The 15,756-nt window shown below is 45.7% G+C and overlaps 1 protein-coding gene across 4 annotated transcripts; it reads right to left on the bottom strand.

The window, feature by feature from the left end:
- Window positions 1–835: 835 nt before the first annotated feature.
- LOC109881463 (uncharacterized) lies at window positions 836–12,719 on the bottom strand. 4 transcript variants are annotated; one of them, XM_031814651.1, is made up of 5 exons: window positions 12,075–12,719; window positions 9,684–10,060; window positions 5,688–5,752; window positions 5,158–5,315; window positions 836–4,880 (listed from the first exon to the last, which is right to left on the bottom strand). In XM_031814651.1, the coding sequence occupies exons 1-5, from the start codon at window positions 12,115–12,117 to the stop codon at window positions 1,957–1,959; spliced, it is 3,567 nt and encodes a 1,188-aa protein (XP_031670511.1). In that variant the 5' UTR covers window positions 12,118–12,719; the 3' UTR covers window positions 836–1,956. The 4 variants fall into 4 exon arrangements, with proteins under 4 accessions (XP_031670511.1, XP_031670512.1, XP_031670510.1 ...); XM_031814652.1 differs by having other exon boundaries at window positions 12,091–12,716; XM_031814650.1 differs by lacking the exon at window positions 12,075–12,719 and adding an exon at window positions 11,385–12,046.
- Window positions 12,720–15,756: the final 3,037 nt, after the last annotated feature.

Here is a 15,756-nt window from a genome sequence, read left to right as displayed (position 1 = left end):
GTATTCAAGGTTTTCGTCTCGTGTAGGCAAGAGTTGAAATTGCCGATGAACACCCAATATCCTGAGTTTCTCAACAGCTTTAGAAATGGAGGAAACCACGTTTAGCTACAATTTTATTCCGAGTCGAAGGGTGGATGAAGTGATCGACGTGATGCGATCTAGTTTTACACAACTTCAAAAACAACGGATCTTTACATATGTCAACAGAGGAAGTCGTGGTTTTATTTCCGTCCATCTCTGAAGTGCCGTTGGCTCGTTGTATGGGTTCTCTGCATAAAGCGTTACTGGCGGAGATAACCAAGCTGTCGAAAAGTCAGGTCGCCGACGTTCTTACCGTTAAAGGTCCAGTACCGAGAACGGAGAGAGCAGAGTACTTCAGTTAGCGGCGGAAGAAAATGAAGATGGAACTCCTGGTAGAGTCACAGCACCATCTACAGGCCAAACAGCAAAACATCCTCTGTGACTAATTTACATGCCTGTGGTATCATCCAAAGCAACACCCATAGCACCAGTATAGTATCCAAACCCATAGTAACACTAGTAAATCCCTGACAAGTCTCACTCGTAGCAGCTAAACACATAGCAGCACCAGTCACCTCCATGGCCAGACCAGACATCACAACTATAGCAGCACCAGTAACTCCCAGGTGAAGACCAAACAGAAGAAAATGTTTTAGTTGAATTATAGAACAGGGACAGGGACCCTTTTAGTTGCAAAATGTTTTGCTCCAGCGTGTAACTAATTCACTCACTCATAGCTACTACTCCTCCATGCTAACAGTTGGCTGAAGTAAACCCTGATATGAGTGTCAATGAAAAGACCCATTGAAACATCTCTCTGAAACAAAGTTTACTTACAAATACCCAAAAGCCATTGACAGAATGTACACAGTGATAAATGCTATTTGTATGACTTTACAAACTGATCAGATATACTACAAGTTTCTTTCATAAATAACAGCCATTCTAACATGCAAACACAGGATGAAGAACTGATGATGTGACACAGGATGAAGAACTGATGATGTGACACAGGATGAAGAACTGATGATGTGACCACGTTTAGGATTACAAATGTGTTAGTTTACTATTCTAACATTTAAGCCTCAGAACATTTGATTAAACAGTTAAGACTATAAAAGTTACATGTTCTTGTTCTTGTTCGGTCTACAGCATAATGTGGGGCGGCAGCGTAGCCTAGTGGTTAGAGCATTGGACTAGTAACCGAAAGGTTGCAAGTTCAAATCCCCGAGCTGACAAGGTACAAAATCTGTCGTTCTGCCCTTGAACAGGCAGTTAACCCACTGTTCCTAGGCCGTCATTGAAAATAAGAATTTGTTCTTAACTGACTTGCCTAGTAAAATAAAGGTAAAAAAAAAAAAAAATGTATGTTACGTCTGGTTTCCTCCACAGAACCAACACATCTGTTTGTTTTAGCTGCAATATATTATATAGTGTTATTCTCAGAGAACTAAATTAATCCTACAGACACTATGAAAATGCAACCTTGTTGTTTAACCAAATATGAATATATACAATTCTGAAATGTAAAAAATATAAATGTAGAGTTTTCCTAAAACAAATGAATAGGTTCAGAAGTAGGAGTCCCATCAGACTTCAGACAGTAAACTAGTTTAAACAACAGTATATGCATTCAGTAAAACATTCTTTTATACTTAAACAATACATGTGTACAGTAGTTATGCTAACGGTTCAAAGAATGATAAGGCACTAACCGAAAAGGGACTTCTCTCTGAATTTTGTTTATATCTACACACTGAAAACACAACAGTAACATGTATAACAGTCCAACATTTTAACCAAGAAAGGTTACGTCTTTTAAGTTTCAGAGATTGAGTGATAGTCTTCACAAAGTCCATCTCATCAACTTGGAGAGAGAAGCCCCATAGTTAAATCTATGTATTGAGTGACAGTCAGCAAGTTGTGTTCATCCTTTCAGACCGTTGTGTAACCCTGTGTGGTCGCGGTCAGACCGTTATGGTGCAGAAACAGCATCTGGTCAAGGCCCTCTGGAGGAATATTGGTTCTCTTCCTCTGAATCACCCCCCCTCCATCCTGCAGGAACATCTGGACGGCACTGCCTGCGACAGCCGGGGCAGCTAGGTAGGCACGTGCCACTTTGGCCAGCAGGGGGAGCTGTCCTGACCTAGCCTTCCACCACTGTAAAGGCTCCACGCCCAGGGTGGCCCCCTTCTCTGCTCTGAAGACGGACAGCTCAATGTCCACTGTCTCTTCCACTGAGGGCTGCTTGTTCTGGGACTGGGAGCCGAATAGGTCCCCTAGAAGGAACTCCATGCCAGTCTGCTGGGAGGTGGGCTCCAGTTTCGGCTCCATGTTATCACTCTCACTGTCGTCGTTCACAGAGCTATCGGTGGCTTCCTCGTCTGAATCACTCTCTGTTCGCTCTTTGAAACTGACCGGGGTGATCTCCTTCAGCCTTTTGCTTCTTCTCAGGACGTCTCCCTCCATCTCTCCTGATGAGGTGGTCGAGGAGGATCCCCTCTTCTTCCTCTTCCTGCCCCCTGGAGACGCTGCCTCGGCCCTCCTCCGGTCCTCCTCTACGATCCGGACCACTTCTTTCTTCAGCCAGGCGAAGGTGGTCGCCTGCTCTCTGACGTCCATGAAGCCCAGGCCGTGAAACTGGGGGTCGAGGGCGCACGCTACACACAATACCTGGTTGATCTGGGGGTCGTTGTATCGGCGGGAAAGGCCCCACCTTATCTTCTTTTTGAGTTCCTTCAAGATGGTGGAGTCGTTGCGATGGCGGGGGTGGGGGGCGAAATGTCGGTCGAGCAGGCCGGTGAGGATGGGCTTGACCAGCGAGAGCTTGGGGAACGGTTCCTTGGCCAGGGTACAGCACGCCACGTCTAGGGGTTTCAGCAAGGAGGAGAGATCCTCCAACACCTTCCAGTCAGATCGCTTGGGAGGCACGGGGACCGATGAGTTGGAGCTGTCGGTGGTGTCAGAGTTAGCACGGCCAGCGGAAGTGGAGTTTGTGTCATGTTTGTCAGCGGTTTTCAAAGCGGCAGTCGCCCCCGAATCCAAGTCAGTGGGACTTCCTGTGTCTTGTCCAGTTTGGATCTCACTGTCTATTTGTTTTAGTGTCTCAGAGATCATGTTTTGATAGCGGAGGAGCGTCTTAACCACACTGTAAAGCCCATTCCAGCCTGGTTTCCCATAGGCCCAAGCCTTCAGCTCAGCCGTCTCCTGCTTCTGTAGGACTACGATCAGTTTCCTGGCTGGGTGAAGAGTTACCATGTCTTTATGATGGAGGGAGAAGAGGCTGTAGAGAAGGTGTTGGAATACACTGAGGGTCTTTGAGATGATGGAATGACTCATGACTTCCTCTATGCAGCTCTGAACAGCTGTGAAGAAACAGGGTATGGGTGGAGAGTGGGACTCCTCGCTGGTGGAGTTGGCTCGTTCGATCGCTCGTTCCAAACCTGAGAGATCATCAGAGGATATGGAGTCCTCCATCTCCAGGAATGTGGTGGAGTTCGGGTGGTGGTGACGGGCACCTCCACCCACCCCTTCTCCACTTCTCTCTCTCTTCTTCGCACCTACCTTCGTCTTTTCCATCTCTTCGCCCCCAAGCAGGATGAAACTGGGCTGAGAGATGTCCCACTCCTGAGCCACGGACCTCACTGTAGCCTCGACCACGCTCAGATCCATATCCCCAGTTCCCGTCTCACCCAGACGCTGCGTGGCCAAAGCCAGGTTATGGGAAGTGAAGTCAGCGTTGATGAAATGGGCCCACAGGGTGGCGTATCTCTCCTGGTCTCCCTGCCAGTCATGACACCACACGTCAGCACTAACAGCTACGTGGTGAGATACTTGGTTCTGGGTCTGTGAGTGGAAACGGGCAGCTTTTCTTGTTGAGGAGCTGGGTTTGAATTGAACTGGAATATTAGGCTTGGAAGTGTCTTCCTCATTGAACCCAGTGCTGTTGGTCAGCAGCTTGGCCCAGGTCTTTCTTCCCTCGGTGTGGACGTCCCTCAGCACCTCCTCCAGTAGAGAAGCTGAAGGAATCTCCTTGCAGGACGGCAGCAGGGTCTGGATCAGCTGCTTGAAGCCCTCCCCCTCCACTGTACCCGGGGGCAACAAGTCTTTGATGAGGAAGTTAGTGATGGCTGTGGTGGTTTGATTGGTCAGGAAGTTAGAGAGCGTTCTCTGTCCCGGTGTAGCGGTGGAACCCGCGGTCACAGTATCGGTCACTGCTGAACTGCCGTTTCCACTCCAAGTCCAGTCCTCATTACTGTAGTTGCTGTTGGTGGGTCTGTGGGTTGAGGGGCTGCTAGAACGAGGTGCTCTGCCGCCCGTAGTGGGGTAAGGCCTGAAGCGCGAGGACGAAACCCAGGGCTTGTTGCCGTCCTTGATGACGTCCCGACGCTTCATATGGTGCATCTGGACCAGGTGGTTCTCCAGCTGGGTGACAGTAGCACTGTAGTCCACCTGTTGACCACACAGCTTGCACATGACTTTGTCCTTGTCCAGCGGCTGGCCGTTGGGGTCCGGCTCAAACCCAAAGAACTCCCATACGGGGCTGTTGGGCTGAGAGGGGCTCAGCAGTATCTCAGCACCCTTTACAAAGTCGTACTTCACGGTTGTTGCCAGTCCCGTCTGATTGGTGTTTTGAGGTGGGTTGAGGACAGGGGTGGGGTCAGTGGTATCAGTCTGTAACCCGCTACTGACATCACTGATGACTGGCAGGGGGCTCCCTGATTGGCTGTTGTCTGACCAGCTGTAAGAGCCATTGGCGTCTGGGAGACTGCTAGTTCCGCCCACTGGCACGACCTGGATGTCACGGAAGATCCGCAGTAGGATTTCCTTGTCCCCGAATTCACACTTGATGTTCTCACCTGTGAGAGTGACAGTAAGAGAGAGAATAGTGTGTTTAAGTGTTCGTGTGAGTTAAAATATAGGCAACGCTTTATTTTGTAGCTCCCTGATCAGCTCCCTTTTACTACAAGATAACAGCGTAATTCCATAATTATTACCATAAACGTACTTTTCCATCACATGGGACGAATACTAGGAAGCTCCAATTGTTATCAAGTAATAAATAATATTATAGCAGTTAATAACGCCGAACAACGTTAATTCCGTTGCGCTAGAACTCCCAATCACCAAACGTACCGATCCCTAGACCCAGCATGGCAGCGTACTCCTGGCCAATCCAGACCTTGAGTTCTGTCCCCTCAGGGATGGGCTGGGAGACCCTGTAGAAGATCTGACCGCGGTACTGGAACACTGTCAGGTTGTGTTCTTCCTCGCAGGCAGCACACGCTACATACCTGAACAGGGATGAGAGGCATGACAATGCAGTGATATTAACATTGCATAGCCAATGCAGCAGTTTCCCCAGACACAGATTAAGTCTAATCCTGCACAAAAAATTATTCTCAATGGAGAATCTGCATTTATCTTTATCTAAATGTATATCTTGACTAAAGATGATATTTAAATAGATATGAGATAAATATGAAGTAGGGATGTCTGTTTGGACATTAAACATAAATGACTAAATAAATGACATTGTTATATTCACTGGGTTAACTAATAAGATCACTACAGGAATACATGTTTAAATTGAAAAAGGTTCAACAAATCGCTGACAACCTGAGAGACTAAATGCAGACATCATTGTTTCAAACTTAACTTCTCACCTCATCCAGTTTGATTTGTTTTCATCCGAGGCATCTACGAAGTAGTAGGAATCATTTTCTTTGATCTGGGAACAAGAGAAGAGAATCAACTATTAGCTGATTTGAAGACCAAACTGACCACATTTGCATGTAGTTTAGTGTATAGGTCAGCCTTTATCAAGACTATACTGAACTAAATGTAAATGCAACATGTGTTGGTCCCATGTTTTATGAGCTGAAATAAAAGATCACAGAAATGTTCCATACTCACAAAAAAAAAAGTGTGCAGAAATGTGTTTACATCCCTGTTAGTGAGCATTTCTCCTCTTCCAATATAATCCATCCAGCTGACAGGTCTGGCATATCAAGAAGCTAATTAAACATGATCATTACACAGGTGCAGCTTGTGCTGGGGACAATAAAATGCCACTAAAATTTGCAGTTGTCACAATACAATGCCACAGATGTCTCAAGGTGACAGAGCGTGCAATTGGCATGCTGACTGCTGGAATGTCCAGCAGAGCTGTTGGCAGATAATTTAATGTTCATTTCTCTACCGTAAGCCGCCGCCAACGTCATTTGGTTGCTGGATTGAATCCCCAAGCTGACAAGGTAAAAATCTTTTGTTCTGCCCCTGAACAAGGCAGTTAACCCACTGTTCCCTGGTAGGCCGTCATTGTAAATAAGAATTTGTTCGTATCGGACTTGCCTCGTTAAATAATTGTAAAAATAAATAAAAAATACAATTCTGTTACACAGCTTACAACGCTTTCAGAAAGTATTCACACCCGTTGACGTTTTCAAAATGTTGTTACAGCCTGAATTTAAAATGGATTAAATGGAGATGTGTCACAGGCCTACACACATTAAACCATAATGTCAAAGTGGAAATATGTTTAGACATTTTTACAAATAAATATCAAATTAGAGCTGAACTGTCTTGAGTCAATAAGTATTCAACCTTATGGCAAGCCTCCAATTCAGGAGTACAACTGTGCTAAACAAGCCTCCAATTCAGGAGTACAACTGTGCTAAACAAGCCTCCAATTCAGGAGTACAACTGTGCTAAGCAAGCCTCCAATTCAGGAGTACAACTGTGCTAAACAAGGCTCCAATTCAGGAGTACAACTGTGCTAAACAAGGCTCCAATTCAGGAGTACAACTGTGCTAAACAAGGCTCCAATTCAGGAGTACAACTGTGCTAAACAAGGCTCCAATTCAGGAGTACAACTGTGCTAAACAAGGCTCCAATTCAGGAGTACAACTGTGCTAAACAAGGCTCCAATTCAGGAGTACAGCTGTGCTAAACAAGGCTCCAATTCAGGAGTACAACTGTGCTAAACAAGGCTCCAATTCAGGAGTACAACTGTGCTAAACAAGGCTCCAATTCAGGAGTACAACTGTGCTAAACAAGGCTCCAATTCAGGAGTACAACTGTGCTAAACAAGGCTCCAATTCAGGAGTACAACTGTGCTAAACAAGGCTCCAATTCAGGAGTACAGCTGTGCTAAACAAGGCTCCAATTCAGGAGTACAACTGTGCTAAGCAAGCCTCCAATTCAGGAGTACAGCTGTGCTAAACAAGGCTCCAATTCAGGAGTACAGCTGTGCTAAACAAGGCTCCAATTCAGGAGTACAACTGTGCTAAACAAGGCTCCAATTCAGGAGTACAACTGTGCTAAACAAGGCTCCAATTCAGGAGTACAACTGTGCTAAACAAGGCTCCAATTCAGGAGTACAACTGTGCTAAACAAGGCTCCAATTCAGGAGTACAACTGTGCTAAACAAGGCTCCAATTCAGGAGTACAACTGTGCTAAACAAGGCTCCAATTCAGGAGTACAACTGTGCTAAACAAGGCTCCAATTCAGGAGTACAACTGTGCTAAACAAGGCTCCAATTCAGGAGTACAACTGTGCTAAACAAGGCTCCAATTCAGGAGTACAACTGTGCTAAACAAGCCTCCAATTCAGGAGTACAACTGTGCTAGGCAAGCCTCCAATTCAGGAGTACAACTGTGCTAGGCAAGCCTCCAATTCAGGAGTACAACTGTGCTAGGCAAGCCTCCAATTCAGGAGTACAACTGTGCTAGGCAAGCCTCCAATTCAGGAGTACAACTGTGCTAGGCAAGCCTCCAATTCAGGAGTACAACTGTGCTAGGCAAGCCTCCAATTCAGGAGTACAACTGTGCTAGGCAAGCCTCCAATTCAGGAGTACAACTGTGCTAGGCAAGCCTCCAATTCAGGAGTATAACTGTGCTAAGCAAGCCTCCAATTCAGGAGTACAACTGTGCTAAGCAAGCCTCCAATTCAGGAGTACAACTGTGCTAAGCAAGCCTCCAATTCAGGAGTACAACTGTGCTAAGCAAGCCTCCAATTCAGGAGTACAACTGTGCTAAACAAGGCTCCAATTCAGGAGTACAACTGTGCTAAACAAGGCTCCAATTCAGGAGTACAACTGTGCTAAACAAGCCTCCAATTCAGGAGTACAACTGTGCTGAATGGACTCACTGTGTGCAATAAGTGTTCAACGTGATTTTTGAATGACTACCTCATCTCTGTACCCTACACATACATATATGTAAGGTCCCACAGTCGAGCAGTGAATTTCAAAACAGATTCAACCACAAAGACCAGGGAGATTTTCCAATGCCTCGCGAAGGGCAACTATTGTAAATAGGTGAAAATAAAAACAGCAGACACTGAATATTCCTTTGAGCATTATCAATTACCCTTCAGATGGTGTATCAATACACCCAGTCACTACAAAGATACAAGCGTACTTCTTAACTCAGTTACCAGAGAGGAAGGAAACCGCTCAGGGATTTCACCATGAGGCAAATGGTAACTTTAAAAACAGTTACAGAGTTTAATGGCTGTGATAGGAGAACACTGAGGATGGATCAAGATTGTAGTTACTCCTCAATACTAACCTAATTGACAGACTGAAAATAATGAAGCCAGTACAGAATAAAAATATTCCAAAACATGCATCCTGTTTGCAATAAGACACTAAAGTAATACTGCATAAAATGTGGCAAAGTAATTAACTTTTAGTCCTGAACACGTTGGGGGCAAATTCAATACAACACATTACTGAGTATCACTCTCCATATTGTATAGCAGGGAAGTCATCATGAGGGCCTGCAGTGGCTTGTGGGTCTGTGTAACCACGTTCATACACACCCCACCACACGAGCAAAACATTTTAATTTCCCACAAACTGCAAAATGTATGGCAAGACCTGAAAATAGTTGTCTAGCAATGATCAACAAACCATTTCACAGAGCGTGAACATTTTTGAAAATAATAATGGGCAAATGTTGCACAATTCATGTGTGGAAAGCTTTTAGAGAGGCTTACCCAGAACGACTCATAGCTGTAATCGCTGCCAAATTTGCTTCCACTCAGGGGTGTGAATATTTCTGTCAATATTTCTGTCTTTCATTTTCAATATATTGAAAACATGTTTATAGACATTTTATCACTTTGTCATTATGGAATATTATTTAATTTCAGGCTATAACAACATGTGGAATAAGTCTAGGGGTATGAATACTTTCTGAAGGCCCTGAACATATTCTGTTACACAGCTTCTATATTGTAATGAAACCGGCAGGGAGTAAGGCTCGAACCCTCAACCTTCTGGCCAGAAGCCCAGCGCGCCATCGACTGTGCCACAAAAGCATGCTGAAGTGGCAGAGTCGATATCCGCGCTTATAAACCAGGGTCGCTACAATATTCAGTTACACCGCTTACCTCTTCTACACAGTGATTTAGTCAGGATGGTGGATCAGGCTAATATCCACCTGTCCATACTGACAGCCCAGGCTAATATCCACCTGTCCATACTGACAGCCCAGGCTAATATCCACCTGTCCATACTGACAGCCCAGGCTAATTTCCACCTGTCCATACTGATAGCCCAGGCTAATATCCACCTGTCCATACTGACAGCCCAGGCTAATATCCACCTGTCCATACTGACAGCCCAGACTAATATCCACCTGTCCATACTCACAGCCCAGGCGTATTTGAGGCAACTCAGAGGGCCGCGGGTCAATTCTCCTACGAAGGGTCCAAACGTCCACCCCTGATGCAGTGACAGGGTCTTGGCAAACACCCCCGCCTCTTCCTCCTCTGCTGACCCCCCAGGCACAGGCCCACTGCCCCACCTCCGCAGGCTGAGGCACGGGGGGATGGAACCCACCGCACGGGGGTCACCGCCCTCCAACCATGGCTCACCGCAGACCACCATGTCTGGGATGAAGTGAAGCGGTCTGTCATTACCGTGGCCACCACCGAAGTTACCATGGCCACTGCCGAAGTTACCATGGCCACTGCCGAAGTTGCCTTGGGAGCCGTTGTCGTTGTTGTAGTGGTGACTCTGCTCTGAACCTGGGTAGAGGTGGAGAGGGAATTAGTAGAAGCTGTCTGGACTGTGGATGGAGGAAAATGCACACCGGAATCAGGCTGGCAGCAGGACACCTCTGTTCTCTACACCCAGAAATAGAATATGAGCAAGCAGACTGCAGTCTCTTTCCCTCTCTTACACACACACACTATGGGGGGGGGGGGGGGGGGGGTATATACAGTTACATAGAGATATTATTTGACGATATATCGCAATATATATATTTTTCAACAATATCGCAATCTTTTTTTGTGCTGGTCAGTTGTATCTGCACCAAAACTCCAGTATTATTTCTTCATAGCTTGTTCTCCATGTTTAAAAAAATGATGAGCAAAAACCACATCAGCGCTTATTTTTTTTCAGGACTCCCCGTGTCTGATCAAAACTCATGTTCATGGCTCTCTCTTGCCCCTTTGCAGCAGACAGTGAGCAATGTTATATGTTTGGACATTGAATCACAATATCGAATCGCAATACATATCGTATTGGCACTTATGTATCGTGATAATATCGTATGGTGAGGTCCTTGTCAATTCCCAACACACACACACGGTGCAAATAACTTGCTGATTACACACCTGATGTCTCTGATGATTGACGCATGGAGGCTCCAACACCACCATCACCATACATGAGTTGATAAAACACATCAGGGTGGTGAACCCTTAAATGTGATCTCAGGTTGGTCGGGCTCCCAGTTTTGCACGGAACTATCCTTCGGCACAACCGACAAATGGCCTCCTCCTTATTTTCAGGCTCCCCTTTATCATTTGGTTTTACACCAAAATGAACCCAGACTGTGGATGTAGCTCGTTTCTTTGAGACTAAATCCATCGTTCAATGGCTCAAATTTGCTAATTAGCACAGTGAAATAGGTTTACCTGGATACCACGATATAGCCTAAAGATTAGGCCTCCCTATGATGAAATCCTAAACGGTTATCGATTTACACACAATAATTACCAATTTAGAATGTTTACAGAATATACCGCGTCTGTACATTGTTACTTAATTGCCAAAAAATTCAGCAACATATCCGACGAACAACAAGTTAATGTGTACGATATCAGTGACCCTTAATGGCGATATCCGATACTTCTTTCTCATCGAGGACAGAGTTTGACTGACATTTCTGGTTGACCAATCATATTCAGGCGTTTTGGTGCGTTAGCAAATCGTGTTCAAGTATTGAGTTGTATATAATGCACATCATGCATGACAGCGAGTGAAAGAAAAAAAAAAATCGACAATATTATGCCCCCCCAAAAAACAGGCTACAATTCTAAAAACGTTTGAATGTAGACTCACCTGATGGCTCAAAATAGTACCCATGCCCAGACGTTGCCGATATAAACTCAGAAAATATATCAGGGTGTCGTAGTCGCAGGTGATGTCTTAGATTGCTCGTGTTTCCTCCTTTGACAAAAACAATCCTCCGGCATAACCGGCAAACCGCCTCATCAATATTCTGAGGCTCTCCTTTCTCGTTTGGCTTAAAACCAAAATGCACCCAAATTGCGGATTTGACTTTGGGTTTAGAGACAAGATCCATTCTCACGACCGACCATTATAATCTACGCGTAGCAGTAGCCTACACTCGGTTGAGGGCTGGTCTTTCAATTTGGGTGCGCTCGTTCTACTGACCGCCCAGTAACCTACCCCGTCGTGGCATGCGTGCACTCGATATACCGGGCTCAATTTTGTAAGTGTCACCAAATGTGCAGTTCTTTAAAAAAAGTGAGAAAAATATGTATACAAGTATTTAAATATCGAGTACTATGGATGGGCTGCATGAAAATGTAGGAAAACTACAGAGAATGTCGTGGTATACCACTGGCCTTTGCGAAATGCACAGCATGGAAGTGAGTGAAATTGAGAGAGAGAAATCGACACTGGGAATATTTAGTCATGGGGAAAAACACATGGAAGCCTACAATTCTAAAACGTTAGGAATTCAACATTTGAATGTAGATTTCAATGCCAGTGCAAATAACTTACAGCAGAGCAGACTCACATGATAGATCAGAGAAGTAGTATCCATTGCCGATATAAACTCAGAAAAACAGTAGGATGTTTTAGATTACTCATGTTTCCACTTTTGACACAAACAATCCGACATAACCTGTAAACGGTCTCATCAAGAGTATGAGGCTCTCCTTTGCCGTTTGGCTTAAAACCAAAATGTACCCAAACTGCGGCTTTGACTTCAGGTTTAGAGACAATACCCATTTTCACGGCTGACCATAGCCTATAATAATAATAACGAAGGCGTCCACACGCTTCCCAGCCGAAACAGTTCGTGCATATATTATGACGACATTTTCTGACGTTTTGGACGTCGGCGAGGGTTTATCGGATGTTCGGGCACACAAAACATTTTCTGGAGGCAAGGCGAAGTTCAGGGCCGAAGTCTATGTACACCCCTTCCTCCGTGATTTGTCAACAGTAGGACCCTACAATAAGGTCTTTGTTGTCGTCCAACTGGAGACGACTCGTTTTCATTGAAAAATACTGCACTATACATCTTAGTTAAATGTAAAATTGCGCAAAAACATCAAAATGAATGACAGATTTCTTGAGTTATGTTAGAATCACTTCTGACGATTTTGAGAAAGTACAGGTTACGGCGTCTCAAAATGGACAAACATGACTATTGCCGCCTTCTTCTCGGTTTTCAAATGAAGGTCTTTTTTAAGAGACTATTCGAGCGCACTGGTTCGGTTCGACTTGCCGAGTTTGGCTAGGCACCAGCTGAACTTCTTTTTCGACGGGGTTTATCAGCGGTTGGATTCCAACGTTATGGTGTCTTACCGCCACCTACTGTACTGGAGTGTGGGCCAGAGACAGGGAGCAACTAAATCCTACCTGCCAGCCCCGCTGCTCTTAAAAAAAAGATAACAAAATATTTGAGACTATATCTAATGACGTTCTACTCTATGTACTCTTTAAACTAATGTCCTGTATCCCCTTTCTCCCTCATACTAGATCTCATCCTCTCTCTTTCCCTCCAATAATGTCCACACTGTATCAATACAGGCCAGGTCGCAATTGTAAATGAGAACTTGTTCTCAACTTGCCTACCTGGTTAAATAAAGGTAAAATAAATAAATAAAAATAAAATACTTGCTCCACGCTCTCTGTTTCCTGGAAATACTCACATTTTCCTGTTGGATGCTTTCCTATCACATGTAAGGTCTTATTCAACTGGCTGTGTCCCACCCTTATTCAACTGGCTGTGTCCCACCCTTAATCTACTGACTGTGTCCCAGCCTTAATCTACTGGCTGTGTCCCACACTTAATCTACTGGCTGTGTCCCACACTTAATCTTGTAAATATAGCCTTCTCTCTTCTGTCCCTTCCTGCAGTTCTCCCAACTTTCCTCTGTGTTTGAAATAAATGCCTGCCCTTAGTATCTCTATTCCACTGCTCCTGCCATTTCTCCACCATCTACCTATTGACCTTTTCTTCTCTGCCATGGTAAATGGGGCATTCAATGCATCATTTACATCCTCCCTACAATCCAGCACTCTAGGATTCTTCTCTCTCGTCCTCTCTCTGCCCCTCCTGTGACAAATTTGCAGAGCTATGCACTTGGAGCATCGCTTCGGCCATCATCTCTGCCTTGTCCTCATCTGTTACTGCCACATCCTTCCCACTCGTCAACACTGGATAATACCACTCCCCTCTGACCCCACTCATCCTCTGAATCATCCCACACACTTCTCCAACAGGTGTCGCCCTGCCAATTGTGTCACAGAAACGAAGCCAACATGACCTCTTTGCCTGACGGATAGTTCTCCTCACCAGAGCCTGAGCCTGCTTATACTGAATCAGACTGATGGATAGTTCTCCTCACCAGGGCCTGGCCTGCTTATACTGAATCAGACTGACGGATAGTTCTCCTCACCAGGGCCTGGCCTGCTTATACTGAATCAGACTGACGGATAGTTCTCCTCACCAGAGCCTGGGCCTGTTTATACTGAATCAGACTGATGGATAGTTCTCCTCACTAGGGCCTGGTGATACTGAATCAGACTGATGGATAGTTCTCCTCACCAGAGCCTGGGCCTGCTTATACTGAATCAGACTGATGGATAGTTCTCCTCACCAGAGCCTGGGCCTGCTTATACTGAATCAGACTGATGGATAGTTCTCCTCACCAGGGCCTGGCCTGCTTATACTGAATCAGACTGACAGATAGTTCTCCTCACCAGAGCCTGGGCCTGCTGATACTGAATCAGACTGATGGATAGTTCTCCTCACTAGGGCCTGTTTATACTGAATCAGACTGACGGATAGTTCTCCCCACCAGGGCCTGTTTATACTGAATCAGACTGAGGGATAGTTCTCCTCACCAGGGCCTGTTTATACTGAATCAGACTGAGGGATAGTTCTCCTCACCAGGGCCTGTTTATACTGAATCAGACTAACGGATAGTTCTCCCCACCAGGGCCTGGGCCTGTTTATACTGAATCAGACTGATGGATAGTTCTCCTCACCAGGGCCTGGGCCTGCTTATACTGAATCAGACTGACAGATAGTTCTCCTCACTAGGGCCTGTTTATACTGAATCAGACTGACGGATAGTTCTCCTCACCAGGGCCTGGGCCTGTTTATACTGAATCAGACTGAGGGATAGTTCTCCTCACCAGGGCCTGTTTATACTGAATCATACTAACGGATAGTTCTCCTCACCAGGGCCTGGGCCTGCTTATACTGAATCAGACTGACGGATAGTTCTCCTCACCAGGGCCTGGGCCTGCTGATACTGAATCAGACTGACAGATAGTTCTCCTCACTAGAGCCTGGGCCTGCTGATACTGAATCAGACTGATGGATAGTTCTCCTCACCAGACCCTGGGCCTGTTTATACTGAATCAGACTGATGGATAGTTCTCCTCACCTGGGCCTGCTGATACTGAATCAGACTGACAGATAGTTCTCCTCACCAGAGCCTGGGCCTGCTGATACTGAATCAGACTGATGGATAGTTCTCCTCACCAGGGCCTGGGCCTGCTGATACTGAATCAGACTGACAGATAGTTCTCCTCGCTAGAGCCTGGGCATGCTGATACTGAATCAGACTGATGGATAGTTCTCCTCACTAGAGCCTGGGCCTACTGATACTGAATCAGATTGATGGATTGTTCTCCTCACTAGGGCCTGTTTATACTGAATCAGACTGATGGATAGTTCTCCTCACCAGACCCTGGGCCTGTTTATACTGAATCAGACTGATGGATAGTTCTCCTCACCAGAGCCTGGGCCTGTTTATACTGAATCAGACTGATGGATAGTTCTCCTCACCAGAGCCTGGGCCTGTTTATACTGAATCAGACTGAGGGATAGTTCTCCTCACCAGGGCCTGTTTATACGGAATCAGACTGACGGATAGTTCTCCTCATCAGGGTCTGTTTATACGGAATCAGACTGAGGGATAGTTCTCCTCACCAGGGCCTGGGCCTGTTTATACGGAATCAGACTGAGGGATAGTTCTCCTCACCAGAGCCTGGGCCTGTTGATACTGAATCAGACTGAGGGATAGTTCTCCTCACCAGATCCTGGGTCTGTTTATACTGAATCAGATGTTGGAAGTTATGCGTTGTGGTGGGCATTAAAATCCCCACACCACATGACCGTACTTCTATCATCCCTCCTCTCAACCACACCTCCACCACC

Source organism: Oncorhynchus kisutch, unplaced genomic scaffold, assembly GCF_002021735.2.
Source record: "Oncorhynchus kisutch isolate 150728-3 unplaced genomic scaffold, Okis_V2 Okis07a-Okis12b_hom, whole genome shotgun sequence".
NCBI lineage: Eukaryota > Metazoa > Chordata > Actinopteri > Salmoniformes > Salmonidae > Oncorhynchus > Oncorhynchus kisutch.
The sequence above is the reverse complement of the archived record's forward strand: the minus strand, read 5'-3'. Positions and strand labels throughout refer to the sequence as shown.

What these genes read in the sequence shown, in the direction of transcription:
- LOC109881463 (XM_031814649.1), bottom strand. Translation starts at nt 10,910, where the DNA reads ATGGATTTAGTCTCAAAGAAACGAGCTACATCCACAGTCTGGGTTCAT. An exon ending in TCAATCATCAGAGACATCAG is followed by an intron (nt 10,061 to 10,654) that starts GTGTGTAATCAG and finishes ACCTCTACCCAG; the next exon opens with GTTCAGAGCAGAGTCACCAC. An exon ending in AACAAATCAAACTGGATGAG is followed by an intron (nt 5,316 to 5,687) that starts GTGAGAAGTTAA and finishes ATCCCTGTTCAG; the next exon opens with GTATGTAGCGTGTGCTGCCT.